We start from the raw sequence: 19,366 nt of genomic DNA on the forward strand, positions 1-19,366 counted from the left end.
AGAGGATCCGTTTCTCCCGTGTTATTATCCAAAGTTAATGTAAACTTTTGAATAATGTACTTCATCTACTACAAGTAGTTTGTTTGAATGTAATAATTATGTTGTTTGTAATTTGTGGAATAATTTATTGAAAAATGAATCTGAATTTCTGCTGGGTAACAGTATGTTCCCTGACAGTTGTTGACTTCTCAACGTTTTAATGAAGTTGACTACAGTATATTCATATTTGTCAGTGCTTTCATGTCAGTTCGGCGAACCACCCCCTGGTGGATCCATGATCCATTGCAGCTGGTTTCATTATAATTACATTTATTTATCAAGGGGGCGTATCAAGTCCTGCGGGGGGGTTTTCCTTTTCAGCAGGGGCCCGCCCCGTGCAGATCACGGACAAGCACGGGTAGGCGTCTGAAATGAAGTGCTACATCTGTACACCTTAAAATAACAGAGTTCTCGAATCACCTTCTCCGTTACATTATCCTAACTAAACAAAAATAAATGAATTTCACTTTTCCAGAATTATCTTAGATTAAAACACCAAAAATACTTCTTTATTACCATCTAATTTCTGTAGATTCTTCTGTTACGCAGCTCAAATAGACACCCATTCTGGAATGTGTATTCATCTTCCAATTTTAAATACAAGTACAGAATATTCTAACTGTTATTTAAGGGATAATGTGCAGTGAGCACACCCTTCAGGATGATCAAGATCCCTCCGCATACTTAAGAAACAAACGACTTGACTCACAGTATTAATTGAAATGTTTTTATTGACTTTAAAACGATCGTATTGCTTCCGCTAAGAAAATAAAACTCCTTTCCACAGCGCTCCAACGGTTGGAACTCCGACAACAGCTTAATTTAAAATGAAGGCAGCTCTGATTGATGTTTTCTGTGTCTGTCCAAGTCTGTTCACAGTTCCTGTTCCACTAACAAGTCCTTAAACACTACAGAGCCAACACTGTGTTCCTGTTAGTGTTGACTTCCTGTCTGTCTGCTTCTGTTGATTTATCTGACGTCCAGCGCTCCGTATTTTAACCTCTTTTCCTTTCTCTCTCTTGATCCTCCTTAACAATGGTCATCATAGTGCTTAACAGCGGTCTGTAATACTGTCATATTAACCTCTGAAATGTCCCAATTGACCAATCAGAATCGAGTATTCAACTAAGCCATGTAATATATAGCTAGAAAGGCACATGGAGGGCTGCCAGGGTCGTCTCTAATTGGGATTCATTAGGATCCACTCCAAAATGTTATTAATTCTTCCTTGGCCCATGCTACTCTCTTCCTATGATAAAGACATTTTATGAAAGATGGGACAGTTGTTTTTCCGTTATCCTGCTGACAAACAAACCAAACTGGATACACAATCTTCTTTGCACCTAATTCTTCACATCTTACTCTCTAATTGAAATGTGAACTGATTTGTTAATTTACATTAAAACTGACATGCCTCTTGTAATATGAAACATTAATTGCGTACGGCTCCTTGCTGCTGATTGGCTTGTCAGCCTGTGGGAACACCTGCCCAATAACTTCCCTTATCGTCTCCTTCCAAAATTCATAAGAATGAAACAGATATCCAGAGTATCGAAGACAATAAGAAAGGGGAAGTAAAAAATGAAACGTGTACTGTACATTTGTGACATAAAATGTGTGCATTTCTGTAGATAAGTTCCCACACAGACAGGAGCGTGGCTTTAAGAGTCTGTGCACATACAATATGTCGGAGAGAGCACACAGCGCCAAAGAGTGGGAACTTACATTTCGACTGTTCATCTTTCTCTTCAATTGCCATTTCAACCTTACTTGATGATTACACTTTCAGTTCTCCTGTGTTTACCTTCAAACTGTTATCAAGAAATGTTGTCCTGATGCTTACAGTGTTTACACTTTAGCCAACACTTCACCTATCATCTTCTTCAGTTTATACACTTAAACCCCGGCCCTTTGCCTCATACTGCAGCTCCTTTCACTGCTTCCCCTTAACCTTCCTGCACCAAAACCTCCTTCAGCACTGCCATTGTTTTCAGTATTTGAAACAGACTTCAACTACAACTTGAACTGTTTCAGTAATTTACATAATTTAAACGTTTTAACTGCATAGTTTCAGCATTAGGCACACGTAGACTCATCCTTATCTCGCTGCCCCCTTATCTTATCTGCTTTACCATCTGATTCATGCATCTACTATATACCCCAACCTTTTAAAGGACATTGCACCCATTTATGGTAAGACTTGATGCTTTATGCTTGTCTATATGTAAACGCTAGTAATTCCTCTCTTTGCATATCAATTCCCATACTGGCCAATCCAAATACACATTTTGAATATTGGATTAATGACATCTGAGTTTGTGCTTGCGGACCTGCGTGCGTGTGCTTTTCCTCGTGGCTGCCCATACCGTCCCTTTTTTAATTTAGAATTATTTAATATGGCATTATTTCAGAGATTTCCCATTTCACTCTGTATGATTGCGGCTGTCACAGCCTCGGTGCGCTCACACTCCAACACACGGGGGGAGATTGTGTGAGTGTGTGTGTAGAATCTTGATCAGACGACTTGCCGCGACTTCTGCGTGACCAGGGATGTTTGAAAATGATGATTTACTTTTCTATTACAGGCAGATAAATGGTGTTAGCTGCTTTTGAAGCCACCAGGGTGTGTGTGTATGTGTGTGAGGAGGTCATTAAAATGTGTGAGATATTTGCTCTGGATTTACTCTGAAAATGCTGGCTTGTTTTTAGAGATTCATTTTCAGAATGGATTTTCTACTCACACCTCTTCATGTGACTGCATTTCAATATTTTCACATAAACACTTTGAATTACAATTTCAGAATTATGGCAGAGCCTCGACAGCCATATTTCTTACTCTCTCTTTTCGAGCCCCATGCCAATATTTCTGTACGTGTGCTCACAAACACACAAACGCTTTACTGCGGCATAAACAGCTAAACGTCTGAAATGTGCGTTTGCTTTCCCTGTTCCTTTTCTCCACCCACTTTCTCCTTCTCTCCGCACAGTTTATATTGCAGGGAAACTTTTCCCCAATGAGATATGTCCACACGAATTACATGACATCTCCTCTAATACAAATCTAATTTAGATTGCGCACTTAAATTAGATTATATATTTTGCAATGTCTCATTTGAAATTGCATCCGGGATTTGAAATTGCTCTGTCATCTTGGCTAAAACTGCTTTGTCGCACCATTAACACTTTGCACATGAGTGTTCATGTTCTGATTGTTTATGTGCCAGAGTTAAATTATTGTCGACTTGTCATGTGATTATCCTCTCTCTCCCTCCGTCTCTTTCTTATTTTTATCTTTCAGTGTGGGAACCAATCAGAACTTCCAAGAGAACCACAGCTTCAGTTTCTCATCTCACTACTCCCACGGAATCACCTCGGCTATTTACCACCCTGGACACCGGTATGTTTGTTGCCAACAATCCGTCACCCTCAGTCTTGTAGCATTTTTCTTTTTTTTTAAAGGTGCCCTATTATGCTTTTTTGGGTTTTCCCTTTCTTGGATGTGTTTTATAAGGTTTTATAAAACACATCCAAACCTGTAACGCCTCGATTGGATTCCTTTGTTTACTTTTGTAACATGGGGACATTGCTATGTATCACTTGCGCTTCTATTGGCTAGCGCTCCAATACATTGTACGTGATAGGCTAAGGGGCAGGACATCCCTAAGCGGTTGATCAATCACAACAGAGCCAGCCAGCTAACCAATCAGAGCAGACATGGCTCAAACAAAGGGTAAAAAGAGGTGCTGCAGCGTGCGAAGAAAATATAACTTTTTGAACATTAAAGCATTTAAACATGTCACAGTAGAGGCACCCAATGCTAATATGAAATCTGAAAATGAGCCCCTTTTGCATTTTTGTCTATATTTCCCTTTTGAATCCATCAATGACAGCGTAATGAATGCCTGTAGCCTTAACTTGACACCATTAGTGAATTTATTTTCTCTTGTGGCCTCCTCATTTGGAGCCCACTTCTATTACAACAGTGTTTCATCAAGAGTGTTGTTCATACATTTATATTCAAGCATCTGCAGACATCCTTATAAATCCTTTGAATCAACTCTCATCCCTTAAACCCGTTGCAGATGATGATAATTCTTAAAAATCAGTGTGATTTCAAACACTTTCATCATTTGACATCTAGGGGCAACATGTCGTCAATATGCTCGTAAATATGTAGTATATTGATCGCCGTGCTACAACTTAGCGGGATTTTACTGCATTGCAGTTAACTTTTTACTGAAGCTTTATTTTTTCTATAAAAAAAGTTGCTTGTGCAGTTAAAACTAACAGCAACACATAATGAAATATGTACTCTGAATATCAGTTTGTAACATCGGAAAAGGAAGAAGAAATACAAGGATCTTATGCAGACATTATTGCCCAGGCATAATATGTTACATTATGGAATAGTGCCAATTGGCTTACTCAGGAATAAATGAGCCAATCACTTTAATGCAATACCTGCAGGAATCAACTATAGCCGTCTAAAATGCCCTTGGCCCTCTAATCCACGTAGCATTCAAAGTTGCGGGTTAATTATGTCTGGCTCACGCCCGCGACCTCACTGTTTTCACAACGCTCTCCCGGTCTGCACTAACCAGATTTAGTTTGGCCGGTGAAGCTTGGTTTGGCAGCTGAATGGATTTTGGCAGCTACTGTCAAGTGTTTGCCAGCTGATAGATGAGATGAAACTTTAATGATGCCTGCGTAAAAACTGGGTCAGCAACAGAGAGAATAGGATAGAAGTAAGGGAAAGGCGAGGTGAGAAGCTGAAAAATAATATGGAAAAAAATGTTCAACAGCTGAATACTGAATAATAATAAATATATAACTTGTTAAGGCTCGAGCAGTAGCTATACAACAGTGACAGTTTTAAATTCCGTGATGGCACAGATGGCATTATAAATACTCGTAAATGTTTCCAGATGTGCATTTAAACACTGTGATCTTTTCATTATCAGAGGTTATATACTCATGTGTCTGCAGATGTGCCAAGGGATGTGACAAGTGATTGAACATCTGTTTAAGGAACGCCTTAGTATACATACAAAGTGGCTTGTATCATGAGCTACTATCTTAACATAAACATGAGTCTGCTATCAGTTGATAAACTCACGCTCAGCTTTTGTTTCTTACTAAACATTTACCTTCTCTGCACCAGGGTGCAGTGTTGAGCTGGAAAGCACTGTTTTTCCCCTGAGTTCCTGACCACCATAGCATTTTTAACTGCAAACACAGGCTCACAGATCACTGTGGTCATTGTGGTATTGTTCCTGCCATAAAAACATTGATTCCAACCACCCTTTTACTTCTCATGAATAACTTTTTAATCCACAGTTTAGCTAAATGGCGCTACAGTAGTGGGGGAAACTCTACAGATATACCTGGCTTCAACCCAGGCTGAAGGATGACCTCACAGGGACCAAATTAATTCGCTGTCCTTGTTATGCAAAGATAATTGATCCGTCAGGGGCACAATCTTGGAGGTGATAGCAATGAGTGTGTGTGTGTTGGTCAGATTGCTGCTGGTGGGAGGCTGTGAGTCGGGGGATGATTGCACATCCAAGGCCTCCTGCTATGGGATAACAGCCTGGAGGACTCTGTCTGGCTCGCCACACTACAAGCAGGTCACTAGCTACGAGGACGATGTCAGTGCGGTGAGGACAACACACACACACACACATACACATACACATACACATACACATACACATACACATACACATACACACACACAGTCACTAATTATTGTCATTTCTTATCTGCGTCTATTAGAATCAGAAGAGAGGTTTCTTCAAGATCCCCAGTTTCAGATTCTTTGCCAGACAAGGAGATGAAAAGGTACCCCATCTCTCTCTTTTTTTTTTTCAGTATACTCAATTATCTAATAGGAAGAATTTCTCCCAAAAATTGTCTGTGTGCCTATTTTTTTGTCCAGGATGGTGTTTTCCGCATGAGCCTGAGCCCCGACGGCGCCCTGCTCGCTGTCATCCACTTCTCGGGTCGCCTCTCTCTGTGGGACGTCCCCTCCCTCAAACAGAGGGCCACATGGAGCCAAGATCAACAGGTAAACCTCTAAGCTGTTTATCTGTGTGTGGTGAGAATTTATGCATGATTTTGCGGACTAAACCTGTGAGCATTGCAGTCGTGTGCTGGCATTATTTTGCGCATGAGATGCTTGACTGAACGTATTAATGTAATCTCTCTCTGGCCCAAGTCTGAGTGGGTAGAGAGGGATTGTGTGCACGCCCATTAGATATTAACCTCTTAAGCACGGCGGTCCCCCCATTGGACCTGTCCCACCTTTTTGTTTTCGAGATAATGTCTCAGGGCTTCTTAACATTTATGAAACTATTAATGTGTAGCACCAGATTAACGGGAAGAATCTCAGCTAACTGAAGATATGAACCATTTTTACCAAAACAAAACACAAGTCTCATAAGAAGGGTCTAAATCAGTGGTTCTCAACTGGTGGGTCGCGACCCAAAAGTGGGTCGCGGACCCGTTTCGAGTGGGTCGCGGATGTGTGAGTGAAGAAAAAAAAGTTGGAAAAAAAAAATTGGAATTTTTTTTTTTTTTTTTTTTGGGGAAAAAGTCAAACTTTTATTTTGAAGGCCCGATTTTCTTCTCAGAGTGTACCAGAATGCGTAGTTTATGTTAGTATTTCTAAAAATCTCCTGGGGAAAAATCCCCCCAGACCCCCCTGCTGGGGTTGGGTTTCAGCATGTGTGCCTTTTTATATAGTTCAGCTTTGATTCCATCATCTCATTAAACCTTTTTTAAAAGCATACTTTAGTTCTGTGAAGGGATATAAGGGATATATGCACTGTACTTCACTTTTATTAATATTGTATGCTCAAAAGCGTATATATTACAGCACGATTTTTTGTTGAATAGATTTGAGTGCTTCAAAATGTTGGGTCGCGATGTATTGACCAAGTAAAAAGTGGGTCCCGAGGCCTGACCAGTTGAGAACCACTGGTCTAAATGACCCCTGAGCGAAACATTTCTAACGCACTGTGGCACACAATTCAAGATAAAGATACCCTTATTACTTATCGTAGCTGCACATACAATATATCCGATTAAAGCTGAGACTCCACAGATTATTTAGGTATAGTATCATCACTGAGCGATCCGAACTTGCGACAGGGGAAGCAAACACAGACATCACAACACGTACCTTTACGGAGCATTTACGGCAGATCGTCTCACCGTAGCTGTCAATTAGGTCAAAAGACGTGTTCAATGGCATTACAACGGAAAAAAAAATGTCTACAACTGTTGATCCATAGGTTAATAATGTACCTGTGCCTTTGAAGAAATTATTTATAATCCATAATTCCATTTTTTATGTAAAAATCGGAGCGGAAAAGTTAGCTGCTAATGGTAGCCACCAGAGTGTATGCAGCTTCCGGTTTTGGTAACGCATCACTCTCACTCCTTATTTGTTAACGTTTTGGTGTGTATATAACTTTCCCTCGATTCCATTGGCTCTAGCGGTTATAAAGAGATTTCATTCATCAAAATCGAGCAAGGGGGGCCAGAGATAGGTCAAATCCACCCAAATGACCCCAGAAGTGGGGGGTTTTGGCTAAATCTCTCTAAAAAGGTCAAATTTAACTTGTTTTGCATCAATCTTGATACAGGGTACTTATTATATGTTGTACTTTGGATTCCTAAAGTTTTTTTAGTCTACTAACCCATCATCCAAGGGTAGTTTTCACTATAAGTAAAAAATAATTTTTGGACGGACACTATAATTTACAGTTTTTTGCTATGTAAAATCTGAATTTTCTTTAAAATAAAAAACATCTATATTGATTCTGACTTTTCTACATCCAACTCACAGGTTTATCATTACTTTGAGAATAAAGATTATTAATTTAACCCTTTTAGAAGGGAAGATATGGTCATTTGTTCTGGGAATGTCATTTTCGAGCCTGAGACCTGAAAAACAGGCTCAGGGCTTAAGAGGTTAAGTGAGGTAGCTTAGACACAACTTATATTTGCATGTATTGCCGATGTATGTGCGTTCCTCTTTATCGCCTGGTCTGAGCCTGCAGAGCTGTTGCGTGCTTCACGTGTAAACAGGGTTAGAAGATTCATTTCACCCCCACCTCCTCCTCCTTATCCTTCTTCTTTTTATTTTCCTCTCTTCCTCTTTGGTCCCACCATCCTTCGGTCCTGCCCGCAGCCAGGATTTGACGAGATCAACCCAGAGTGGAAAACATCGCTGGAGAGAAGGAAGAAAATAAAAGGTACTTTGGCCTGAAGGGCTAAAGAGAGCCGACTTTGTTGCTGACACAGCAGCGCACTGTGGATACAATTTAATGATCTTTGACATGCACTATTCTCTGAATTATACAGTTATTTAGACACACATCCAAGGCCAGAAAATATGTTCCTTTTTCAAAGTGTCCAAGCTTGTGAGTGTGTGTCTGTGCTGTGTGTGTGTGTGTGTGTGTGTGTGTGTGTGTACGCCTCTTTAGGCAGATTTACAGTCCCTTTTTTTGACAGTTTTGGGCCAGTTGTAATGACAGCAGTGACAGCTTGTGTAAGCAATAATCTGTGCGAGTCTTCATCTCATGGATGACAAGTGATGAATATGCCCACATGTGTGAATATGTCTCAGCGAAGAAAGCCAATTCTAAAATGTTAATGTAGAACACTAATAGAATCCCAAAAGTGCACAAAACAATGTCAAATACAAGTTTGACCACATTTCCCTGGTGAATATGCACATTTGTAAAACTTATGTTTCCTGTCCTAGATAAGGAGCAGTACTACCCGCTGGAGGATGTGAGCTGGTGGAGCGACGTGGTGCTGATTCTGGCTCGCTGCTCCGGCTCAGTCACCGTGTCCTCAGTCAGGACGCTGCGCAACCTCCTGGGGAAATCCTGCGAGTGGTTCGAGCCCTCGCCTCAAGTCACGGCGGCACACGAAGTGGGCTTCCTCAGCCTGGAGGTACGTGTTCAGCGAGCGGTTTGCATGTGTGGTTAAGTAAACATATAAGGGGGTTTGCACGTTAATAGAATGGCATGTCAGACTCATGTTAGCGGAAAACCATCTTTTAGCATCATACATCATAGACCTTGGCCTTCAGGGCTTTTAAAGGCCTTTTATAGAATACAATATTTCCTCTTTTCATTCATTTAAATGTTCTCAACACTAACCCAGCATGCACTAGGCAAAAAAATGCAAACCCTGGACCGGTATATTATTGGGATGTCAGTTATTTTGTTTCATTTATAAAAATATTAAAGAAAAAATCCTTTTTCGCACGTTGTTTCTTTGTGAAAATAGATGATTTATGAGTTTGTACTGCCAGCTGATGTGAATCACTGTAACCAATGACTATCTATATTGAATATGGTTTTTATAGTCATTGTATAAAAGCCTTTACAAATACAGTCTACTGTATGGTAACAGAATGTGTGTAAAGTTGTTGAAACAGGAGTCCCTCACTCTTTATTCCCCCACAAAGCCCCTGTTATCACAGCCATTCCACGTTTACTTCAGTCCTCCCTTTTTTCTTCTTTTTCTCTGATTGCATAGAGAGAGAGATTTTTTTTTTTTTTTTACCAGCCAGCTGCCAACTTTTTGGAACGGTTTCATCAGCCTGCTTCAGTATGGAGAGAGGGAGGGGAGGGGGGGGAGGGGGGTGGCTGCCGGCGTAGCTGTATCTAAAGCTGAGGGTTTTATGCATGTTGAAATTACCTTGAGCATGGGGCTTGTATTGTGTGCCGCCTCCACAGATGTGGAATAATGTGGAATAATGTGACCTTGTGTGTTTACGATGATTACACGTGCATCTTCCTGCGCGTGATGAGTAATGTATTAGTGCAGCACTATGGAAGCTGCCTCAGCTCCTCATTGATTAAGGCACTTAAAGCTTTACAGGTGCTAAATGTTTCATAAACCCTGGCTGGGAGGCCCTCTGCTCGAGGATAGCATTTTCTATAGTGAGCATAAAAACCCATAGGGGCACCACTACAAAATATGATGTCTTGCTGCAGTGTAGGGATACAAACAATTGGCAAACTAGTATCTCCCCTACTGAGGCAATCAAAAAACTAGAAATCAGGACACATTGGAAGAAGTATTGTGCTTAGCTTTGGATTAGAATCTTGTTTGTGCTTTTGACAGCTTGCTGATCCAGCTTGATGGAGTTAAATAATTAGGTTAGCCAGATTATGATGTAAACAATGCTGCATTACACCCTGTTGGGGAAATATTTTCCAAGGCCCATAACTTTGACCCAGTTTATCAGTTTATACTGACCTCACTGAGCACAGGCACCTGTAGCCGGGCTGCTGTGCTCTCAGTGTTTTGTCTCCCTGTTCCTGCCTGTTGGCGTCAGCTGATAGAGGTGTTATGGTTTTATCTTGTTATGCACAATGTTGATTATTCTCTCAGAACTAACTAAATACATGGGTCTGGGGTAGAGATCTTCCGAATTGGTTTGGCATCTCAACCTGTGTCAACTCGTGGCTCATGACATGTCTTGTGAATTCTCCGGCTGAAGCTCCAAATAAACCGTCTGTGTTTGCCATCAAAGTTCCAGCTCTCCTCATGTCTCTCTGAGTCCTGTTTCCAATTGATTCAGAAGTTTCCCTCACACACCCCATGCTTCATTTTTCAGCAAAGAAGTGTCCCCACTAGTCATTCCGGGAGAAAGCTGTACATCTGATAGGTTCAATCTTTGGAAATGGCCGTTGTTTTTGTTTTGCAGACCTCACTTTATGATTTGGGCCAACAAGGCAGATGTATTTTTATGTAAAGAAACAACTGCTGCTTTATTGCCACATCAGATGCATGTGTTTGGAGTATAATTCAAAGTTATCACTATGCATTACTCTTGTTCCTCAACTCTCTTGTGCACCATCATTTTTGAATGGTTCCGCTTCACTACTTCTCAACTATGTGATCCCTCAATTTACCTCCATTCTATTTTATTTACTTAATTCTCTGCAGTGTGAGGTGAAGCTGGCTCAGAAGCGCGGCCGCCTGGAGAGCAACCTGAGCGGCGGGGCCAGTGACGATGAGGAGGGGGATGATGGCGGAGACTCTGATTCAGATGAAGAGTCCTCAGCTAAAGCCCGCTACTTTGGCTACGTCAAGCAGGGCCTGTACTACGTGACGGAGATGGAGAGGTTTGCGCCGCCTCGAAAACGTCCCCGCACCGTGATGAAAAACTACCGTCTGGTCAGTCTGAGGTCGACAACACCGGAGGAACTGTACCAGAGGAAGGTAGGACGGAAAATCTACAAGTAGAATCAGAATCAAGTTTATTCCAGGTAGGTTTACACATACAAGGAATTTGCTTTGGTATCTGGTGGTGCGAACATAAACAATCTAAAAATAGGTTGCAAAGTAAAAAAGAAAAAGGATAATAAAAAATAAATATAAATATTATTAAGAATAGCATTAATAAGGAGACAAGTATTTACACCAAATGTAAATGTAACTATACAAATAACCTTAAAAGTTAACAAATGTAAATGTAACTATACAAATAACCTTAAAAGTTAACAAACAAAAACACTTAGGACAATGAGTATATATGGCAAACTACAGTGTATTATATTATAAAGTGGAGGGCTGTGCAGACATGTTTGCAAAAATGTGCAAAAAGCAGTCGGAGTTGAGCATGAACATGGCTCACAGTATTAAAAAAAATACAAAAAAGAACAGGATGTTGTTCAGGTGGCGAGAGGTTTTGGTCCTGATGGAGCGCAGTCTCCTGCCAGAGGGGGGCAGGGTAAACTGTCTGTCCAGGGTGGGAGGGGTCGGCCACAATCTTCCCTGCCCGCCTCAGTCCCAGAAGGGTTGATGTACACTTTTAAAACACTATACTTGTGCAATATCTCATTTAAAGGTGGGGTAGGTAAGTTTGAGAAACCGGCTCGATATACACTTTTTGTTATATTCCATGGAATGCTCTTAACATCCTAGCAATGCAATGAATATCTTAAGTGCTTTGACAAAAAATCCATAAAAAATGTCATCTGTGGAAGCCGTAGTACTGTAAAAAGCACGACCAATCATTTTAGCCGGCCCAGCTAAAATAACTGGATGGCCTACCTGCCTGTCAGCCTTCCATCTGTGCACAAACTTATCTCGTGCCCTCATTGGTCATGTGCGCGTTCGTGTGTGTTGGAGGAGGGGCTCTATAAGGAAGTGGCAGATTTTCTCCGGTTGTGTATTTTCAAATTCTAGCGATCTCGAGCCGGTTTCTCAAACTTACCTACCCCACCTTTAAAGTAAGGGCAATGACTTTGGCTCCAAAAAGTGCTTTACAGCAAAGAGTTACTGCACTTTTTGATGGCAGTATCAGATCTAAATCCGTAAGAAGAATGCAGATGACTTCATTTGTGTCCTCCTTTTGAATTTTAAAAGACTTTCACCTGAGCCTGAATCCATTTTGTCCCACTTTCCATTTGAAAGAGCACATTTTGAAAATGTGCTGGATCAGATAAAGAAAGAATAATGAGACCTCTTTATGGCTGCGGTGTATCATCAGATATTCCGTCGCAAAGCTTTCTGTAAAAATAGTCTCACCATTTTGAGGATAACCATGATCCAGGAACTTTACTTCAAGGTTCTAGGAAGGGAGGTTAGTCGAAGGGTTAATTGCTTTGGTCCAGACTGAAATAAGTCAATGACTTTCAGATGAATTACCTTATTTTTGGTATATTTTGCTGGAGTTTTATTGTCTTTCAGTTCTTTTTATTTTGCAATAGCAAGACCACCTGCAACAAAGATCCGCTACACCCTTTCGTCACTTGATGTTAAACTGACTTTATACAGGCTTGTACAAGATTGCATGCGTGTGTATCAAAGTGTTCTGAATGGAAGACCATCGTTAACACAAGGCACTCGGTAATAGGAAGTGAAATTGAGAAATGAAAAGCCATTCAGTCATAATGAGAGGTTAAACAGAAGCAGCATGTTCAGGCCCACAATGTCAAAAAACTATAATCAGGTCTGTGTCAAGAGGGGAAATGTTTGTAATATGTCATCTTGTGATCGTGTTGAGAATTTGTCCAAAAAAGTCGAAAATGATCCACCAATTTCATGGTATTTTGGACAAACATGAGGGTGAATCTAAGAGGTTCACCTTCTTTGTTTATAAAATGTCTAAATGACTGTTTGATGGATTTTCATGATATCTAGTTCCTATAGGGTGAATTGTAATCACTTCAATCATCAGGGCAAATCTTCACTTTATCCAATACGTTCTGTAAATGACCAGTGACCCTACATGACTAATGATGTTCCCATCAGCCTTAGCTGTGCTTAGTGCTCATTAGCAAATGTTAGCACGGCTACATGCACACTGCGCCCAATTACAGAGTGACAGAGCTGCTGGCGTTTGTCTTTGAGGTTTTGAATGGATAGTGACTCTGAGGAGAAGTCACATCACAGCATTCATATTTAATGAAATTCACACATATCGTGGCTGGAAATGTGCGTTTTTATTTGACAATTCAGGTCCAAGTGCAAACAAACCCAGTAGGATTTAGGGTTTTATTTATTGGGGCAACCAAATGTGAATGTGCTAAAGCAAGAAAAGCTTTCCTTCACTGCTTCTGCCTCCATGGCTGGATTTAAATGCTCGTTTAGCTTAGCAATCTAAACAGCTATTCCAGAGCTGACGTGCAAGTTCTCTGCCTCACACAGTGTTGTCAATTCATTTGTGCAAAGGAATTACCTATTTAATATTTCAAAGACACTCCATTCCTAATTACACCAACCCCTTATGTAAGGCCTTTATCATATGCAAAGTGATACATGGGTCTCATGTGCCTCACTGTAATGCCGGCAATCACGCTTTAACATCAGTCATCAATTCTCTTCAATGGTGGATATCACATTTCCCATGAAAGTCTTTCTTTTCTTTTTGCCGCTTAATTTAGCAGCAACTGAAGGACGTCATATGAATCTGTTTGGTCACTGACTGAATTATAACCGGCTGATCTACAAAATTGGTTTCTGACTAAATAAATCCTGTGCCAGCTCACTGAAGTGCAATTGTTTTGTTGGACCCACGCCAGAGTGTTGTTGAGGAGAAATGAAAAAACAAGCAAGATGTTCAGTCTGCTTTAAGGCAATTCTTTTCACTCCCAGGGGTCTCTCAGAGATGCTAATTGCCGCATTGGAAATATGGCTGTTGTTGCGGCCCGCTACAAATTGCAGCAAATACAACAACATGCTCCATCATAAAACACACTATCAGCTCTCAATGGTCCCAAGTTTTACCATGGTTCATCAGTCATTTTTATGACCCATCATCTACTTCCTTCTTCATCATTGTCATCATCATTAGATGCCATTAGTCATCGCCATCAATTCTAACAGTGGAGAGTTACACGGTAATATATCATTATTATCTCTTTGTACCACTTGGTACCCGCGGGACTAACCGCAGCTGCTGCGCTCCTGTTGGAATATTTTATTCACAAGTATCCAATTGTAGGCGTGTGAGTGAATGAAAGTGTGTATCGTTTGCATGTGTGTGCATGCATATTAGTATGTCTATCTTGTGTGTGTCAAGGCCTGCATTTTGCTAGTTATGTTTGAACAGCTTGACATTTCCGCACTCGCTCGCACACGGAAAGCGGAATGACCTGATCTCCCCTCAGAGGTTCACCAGAGGTTTGCAGTGAGACCTCAAGTCTTTCCTCAAGTCAGCCTATTCATGTGTTTCAGCGGTTTGATGAGGCGTTCGGTGGCGTAACCCTGCCTTCGTGAGGAGCATACTGGCAGAGCTCCTAACATTTTTATTAGCCGAATCCGGAGAGAGAAGGAAGCTGTTTTTGATGTCCTCCTACGTGAGGTTTAACTGTGTGGGGTTCTTATTGCCCTCAAGGAACCGCAGTCTGGCTAATGTGTTGCTTTCTACTCCTACACACACAGAAAAAGATGGATACTCAGTCGGTGTGTGTCAGTCAGAACGCTGGCACACATGTACCATCACACACATACAGCAGGCCTACATAAAAGTGCTTTTGTTGGATCAAATCAGTGTGTGAGACATTGATGTGATGCAAAACCTCTTTTAGTATTATTATATGTCAACATCTATTCAGGCCAATTTAAAAATAATAATAATGATGACAGCAGCGCTACTTCTACTGCTTCCAAAGACAAATAAATGCTATGCTGGAGACTTTGTGAGCATGTTCTACGGTACAGTGGTGTTTTACATGAAATGCTATCAAACACATAATGATTGGACACTTCTCTATACATCCATGATGCAGGTGTAACGTTTCTCATGTGCTCCATCCAACGTCCTATTAGTGCAGGACCAGTACTACCCGGGGACCTGTAGTTTGTAATAATAGTGGAGGTCGTCTGTCATACTCGTAATTTGCCAAGTACATATTCATACTGTATTTCGCCAAACACAAAGGTCATGTGATAATATGTGTCCCATGGGAATAGGCATCTCTTGATATAGCGTGATAATTTGCTTTTTACAATTTTCGTTTTTGCACATTTTTACTGCTTTTCCTGGTTATAGAATTATGGAGGTTATGAATAATACATAAAGGTTATGACAGCATTTTTGGTGCAAATTCAGCTACTCTTGCTACGAAAACATAAGTGGGCGCCTTAATGATATAGTAATATTCATTATATTAAGAATAAATGTTGTAAAGTGGTATAATATTTGTAAAATTAGTGTTTTTACACAAAGCCTTGAAATCATATTGGTGGGATAATGTTAATACATTTAAGTAAAATACACGAGTTATACTATTTACATAATAAATAAATAAGGCTATGGTATAATAAGTCCGTTTTTCTACTTTTACTTTTTTAGCCAATACCTTGCTTGATGACCAAATACCTGCAACACATATGGCAATACTCACTGTGTGATAATAAGTCCCAATGCCTTGCTCTTGATTCCTCTTTTTTGGGTTTTATCCCTCTGATTTTATTTCCCAAATATCCCCAAATATTCAATTCGCCTTCAGCCATTCTCCTTATCCCTACGTAGCAGCCCCATCCAGAGTGTGTCACATTGCTACACAGATTGAAATCTGTGTGTTAGAGCGCTTCCTATTCAGTCTTTGAGTATTCAGTGTGCGTACTCAGGATTTCGGGAGTGCCATAGCTTTTCAACACATTTATTCAAAACCTTAGCTTCTTTGTCCTTCAGCCTGATGGGAAATCAGGCCAAGGACTTTCTCCTCTCTAATATTTCTTTATATACACCATGTGGTTGTAGGTCCTTTAAATAATTTCATTCATTTAATTCTCTTCAGGGACATGATTGAATCAGTCTCTTAGGTTGATAAATGGATATAAAACATAAAAAGTACCCCACAGATTCCGAAATGTATGAAACTTTTATTATTATTCTTTTATCTTAGCAATATTTGTTTAGTAATGAACCTTAACAATAAATTAATTATGTTTCTTAATTAGATTTTCTGCCCCCAACAACCTTCTTATCAGACAGTTTCCTTCATTTCACAGTGACTCACTTCCTAATAAATGTCCATTTGCTCGTCTTTTGTGATCATATACGTTCCCTGCTATCTGTGAAGAAAACATCCATGTATATTGATCTTGTCTTCCTAATGTTACATTATTGTTTGCATTTTTGTTTATCCCGCAGATTGACAATGAGGAATACGGTGAAGCCCTGTCTCTTGCTCAAGCGTATAACCTGGATTCTGACCTGGTGTACCAGAGACAGTGGAGGAAGAGTACCGTCAGCATCGCCTCAATACAAGATTATCTGGTGAGAGATGAGAGAAATAAGAGCGATATATGTCCGGAAATTAGGAAAGGAGGAGAAAAGAATGGATGAGAGAGAAGAATTGTGTCAGATTGTTGGTGTCTATCAAAGCATATTAGACTTCTGGTCTTCAATATACAGTATGTGTGTGTAGGTGAGTAGGGTTACAGCACACGCTTAAGTCCCTTTACTCTATTTCACGCATCATTTTTACCAATTTGCTGCAGAATTTCACACCTCTCCCTTCTAATTCTGTTTCTCATTTTATCCCATCATTTCTTCTGAACTCATTCCCAAAATCCCACCCTCAGAGCAAGATCTGCAAGCGCTCATGGGTGCTGCACGAGTGTGTGGAGCGAGTACCTGAGAATGTTGACGCAACCAAAGAGCTGCTTCAATACGGCCTGAAGGGAACCGACCTCGAGGCCCTCATCGCCATAGGAAACAGGGAAGATGGGGGCAGGTAAGGAAAAAAACGACATAAATAGAAAGAATGTAAATCGATTTTTGTTCCTCCTTCCCTCCTATCAACCTGTGGCTCGTTCAGCATGCCTCATTTTGTTTCTCCGTATTTACCCTCTAGCCACAGTATGTGTCATTTCCTTGCCATCTCACAGGTTTATCATGCCAGGCGACGTTGACCTCGACGACCTCCCGTACGAAGACATCCTGTCAGGAGACGAGGAGCTGGAGATGAAGAAGGAGCGGGAGGACAAGAAGAGACTAGAGCTGTTGGCCAAGGTCGACTTCAGCAGGTACACAGACGGACACACTGTCGGTTATGCAGTCAGACAGCAGAACAAGACAGAAAGTCGCAGCAGGCAGAAATGCTGCCAACGTTTTTTAATTTACAGAGACTGGAGCATTTGAACACAATCACAGTGGCTGGGTAGTGCTTACAGATACTTCAGCTGGAGGACCCAAGCTTGGTTGGCAAGCAACTGCACGGCTGAAGTGTCCTTGTGCAAAATTACTCAAGCCATTATTTCATACGTAAACTCTAGTATAGCTCTCTTTTTTTTGGAAGCATGGGTTTAGGAATCGATTTGTTGGTCTGCTGGATTATTGATCTGTTGGTCCGTTGGTCGGATCACCACTTTGGTCCAGACTGAAATGTATCGACAACTATTGGGTATATTGACATGACATTATGTTCAGACATCCATGATTAACCGATCATTAATAACTGTTCTATTCCCCTGACTTCAACCCTAGCATCACCATGAGCATTTGTGGTTCCAAAGGAAAAATCTTGACAACTATAAAATTAATTGCCATGACATGTGACTCTGAATTTGTATTCAGCTCCACCAGCAGGACAATTTTATTTTTATCATTGTTAAAGGTGGGGTAGGTAATTCACTTCAGAAACACTTTTTGTTATATTCCATGGAATGCTCTTAACATCCCGATAGCAATGAATATATTAAATGCTTTGACAATAAATACATAAAAAAATGTCATCTGTGGAAGCCGTAATACTGTAAAAAGCACGACCAATTATTTTAGCCGGCCCGGCTAAAATAACTGGATGGCCTACCTGCCTGTCAGCCTTCCATCTGTGCACAAACTTATATCGTGCCCTCATTGGTCATGTGCGCGTTTGTGGGTGTTGGAGGAGGGGCTCTGTAAGGAAGTCTGAAGGAAGGGGCAGATTCTTTTCGGCTGAGTACTTTCAAATTCTTACCTACCCTACCTTTAAGTGAAGTAGGTCAACATTTATTTTGATGGATTGGCCCCAAATATTGTGCCGATAATCATGCTTACCAGATGTTGACATTTTTGGCTAATGGTAAAATGTCTGAACTAGGGAATGATTACCATGAATTCAGGAGAGAGGATTCATGGTTTCCAGATACTGATTTGGTATATTTTGGATCCCCTAGCCTTTTAACTGTGGTCATCATCAATTCGAAATTCATTCAATATGTTTGTTAATGACCACATTAACAAAAACATAACTAGCACATGTTAGCATGCTTACAGTCTTAACTAAGATGGTACATTTTTTATTTTCTAAACATCTAAATGCTTGCTTGCTGTGCCTTGAAACGGCTACACAGTGCCTATTTCTTTGCTTTACACTCTTAGTGTTGTCACTTTACTGTTGGAGGGTATTTGTAATATTTTTGTCATTTTTAAAGTCTGCATCACCAGAATTCAACACCAGCTTCCAGCCCTCGGTAGCAGGTGTTAGGTGGGTGTTGAAATCTCACTAAGGGAAACCTGCCGCTGGCCTGTGTGTATCGCCTTGTAGCTAGAGCCTAAATTAAGTCATTATTATTCAAAGTATGAAATATAATAACAGGGGCAGCCACTGCCACTGCCATTTGTGGGAAAGGAGAGATTGTGGTGACGGTATTTAAGGCGCAGACGAGGAAACAATGAGGGAATGGCAGAGGGGGCTGCCAAATTTAACACTGATTGTTTGATTAGGTCGCACACCGGAGAGCGGGGATCATAAAGGCAGGGACATTAATGAGGATGAGGGAGCGAGAGGGAGAGCACATTGGTGGAGATTAGTGGGTAATCTGCTGGAGGTAATTTATGCCTTTGTTGTTGAGT

General features: G+C 40.7%; 1 protein-coding gene across 8 annotated transcripts in view; it reads left to right on the top strand.

Moving 5' to 3' along the window:
* The window catches only part of nbas (NBAS subunit of NRZ tethering complex), a 183,114-nt gene that overhangs the window by 12,920 nt on the left and 150,828 nt on the right, over positions 1–19,366 (top strand). For 5 of the 8 annotated variants that reach the window (XM_034144125.1, XM_034144126.1, XM_034144127.1 and 2 more), the window contains 10 exons: positions 3,338–3,436; positions 5,558–5,696; positions 5,815–5,880; positions 5,978–6,106; positions 8,237–8,300; positions 8,813–9,006; positions 11,017–11,292; positions 16,679–16,804; positions 17,113–17,264; positions 17,419–17,556. In XM_034144125.1, the coding sequence (XP_034000016.1) occupies positions 3,338–3,436; positions 5,558–5,696; positions 5,815–5,880; positions 5,978–6,106; positions 8,237–8,300; positions 8,813–9,006; positions 11,017–11,292; positions 16,679–16,804; positions 17,113–17,264; positions 17,419–17,556 (1,383 nt within the window). The remainder of the gene's footprint in view (positions 1–3,337; positions 3,437–5,557; positions 5,697–5,814; positions 5,881–5,977; positions 6,107–8,236; positions 8,301–8,812; positions 9,007–11,016; positions 11,293–16,678; positions 16,805–17,112; positions 17,265–17,418; positions 17,557–19,366) is intronic. The other 3 variants (XM_034144133.1, XM_034144132.1, XM_034144131.1) reach the window with 1 other exon arrangement.

Source organism: Trematomus bernacchii, unplaced genomic scaffold (assembly GCF_902827165.1).
Source record: "Trematomus bernacchii unplaced genomic scaffold, fTreBer1.1, whole genome shotgun sequence".
Classification (NCBI taxonomy): domain Eukaryota; kingdom Metazoa; phylum Chordata; class Actinopteri; order Perciformes; family Nototheniidae; genus Trematomus; species Trematomus bernacchii.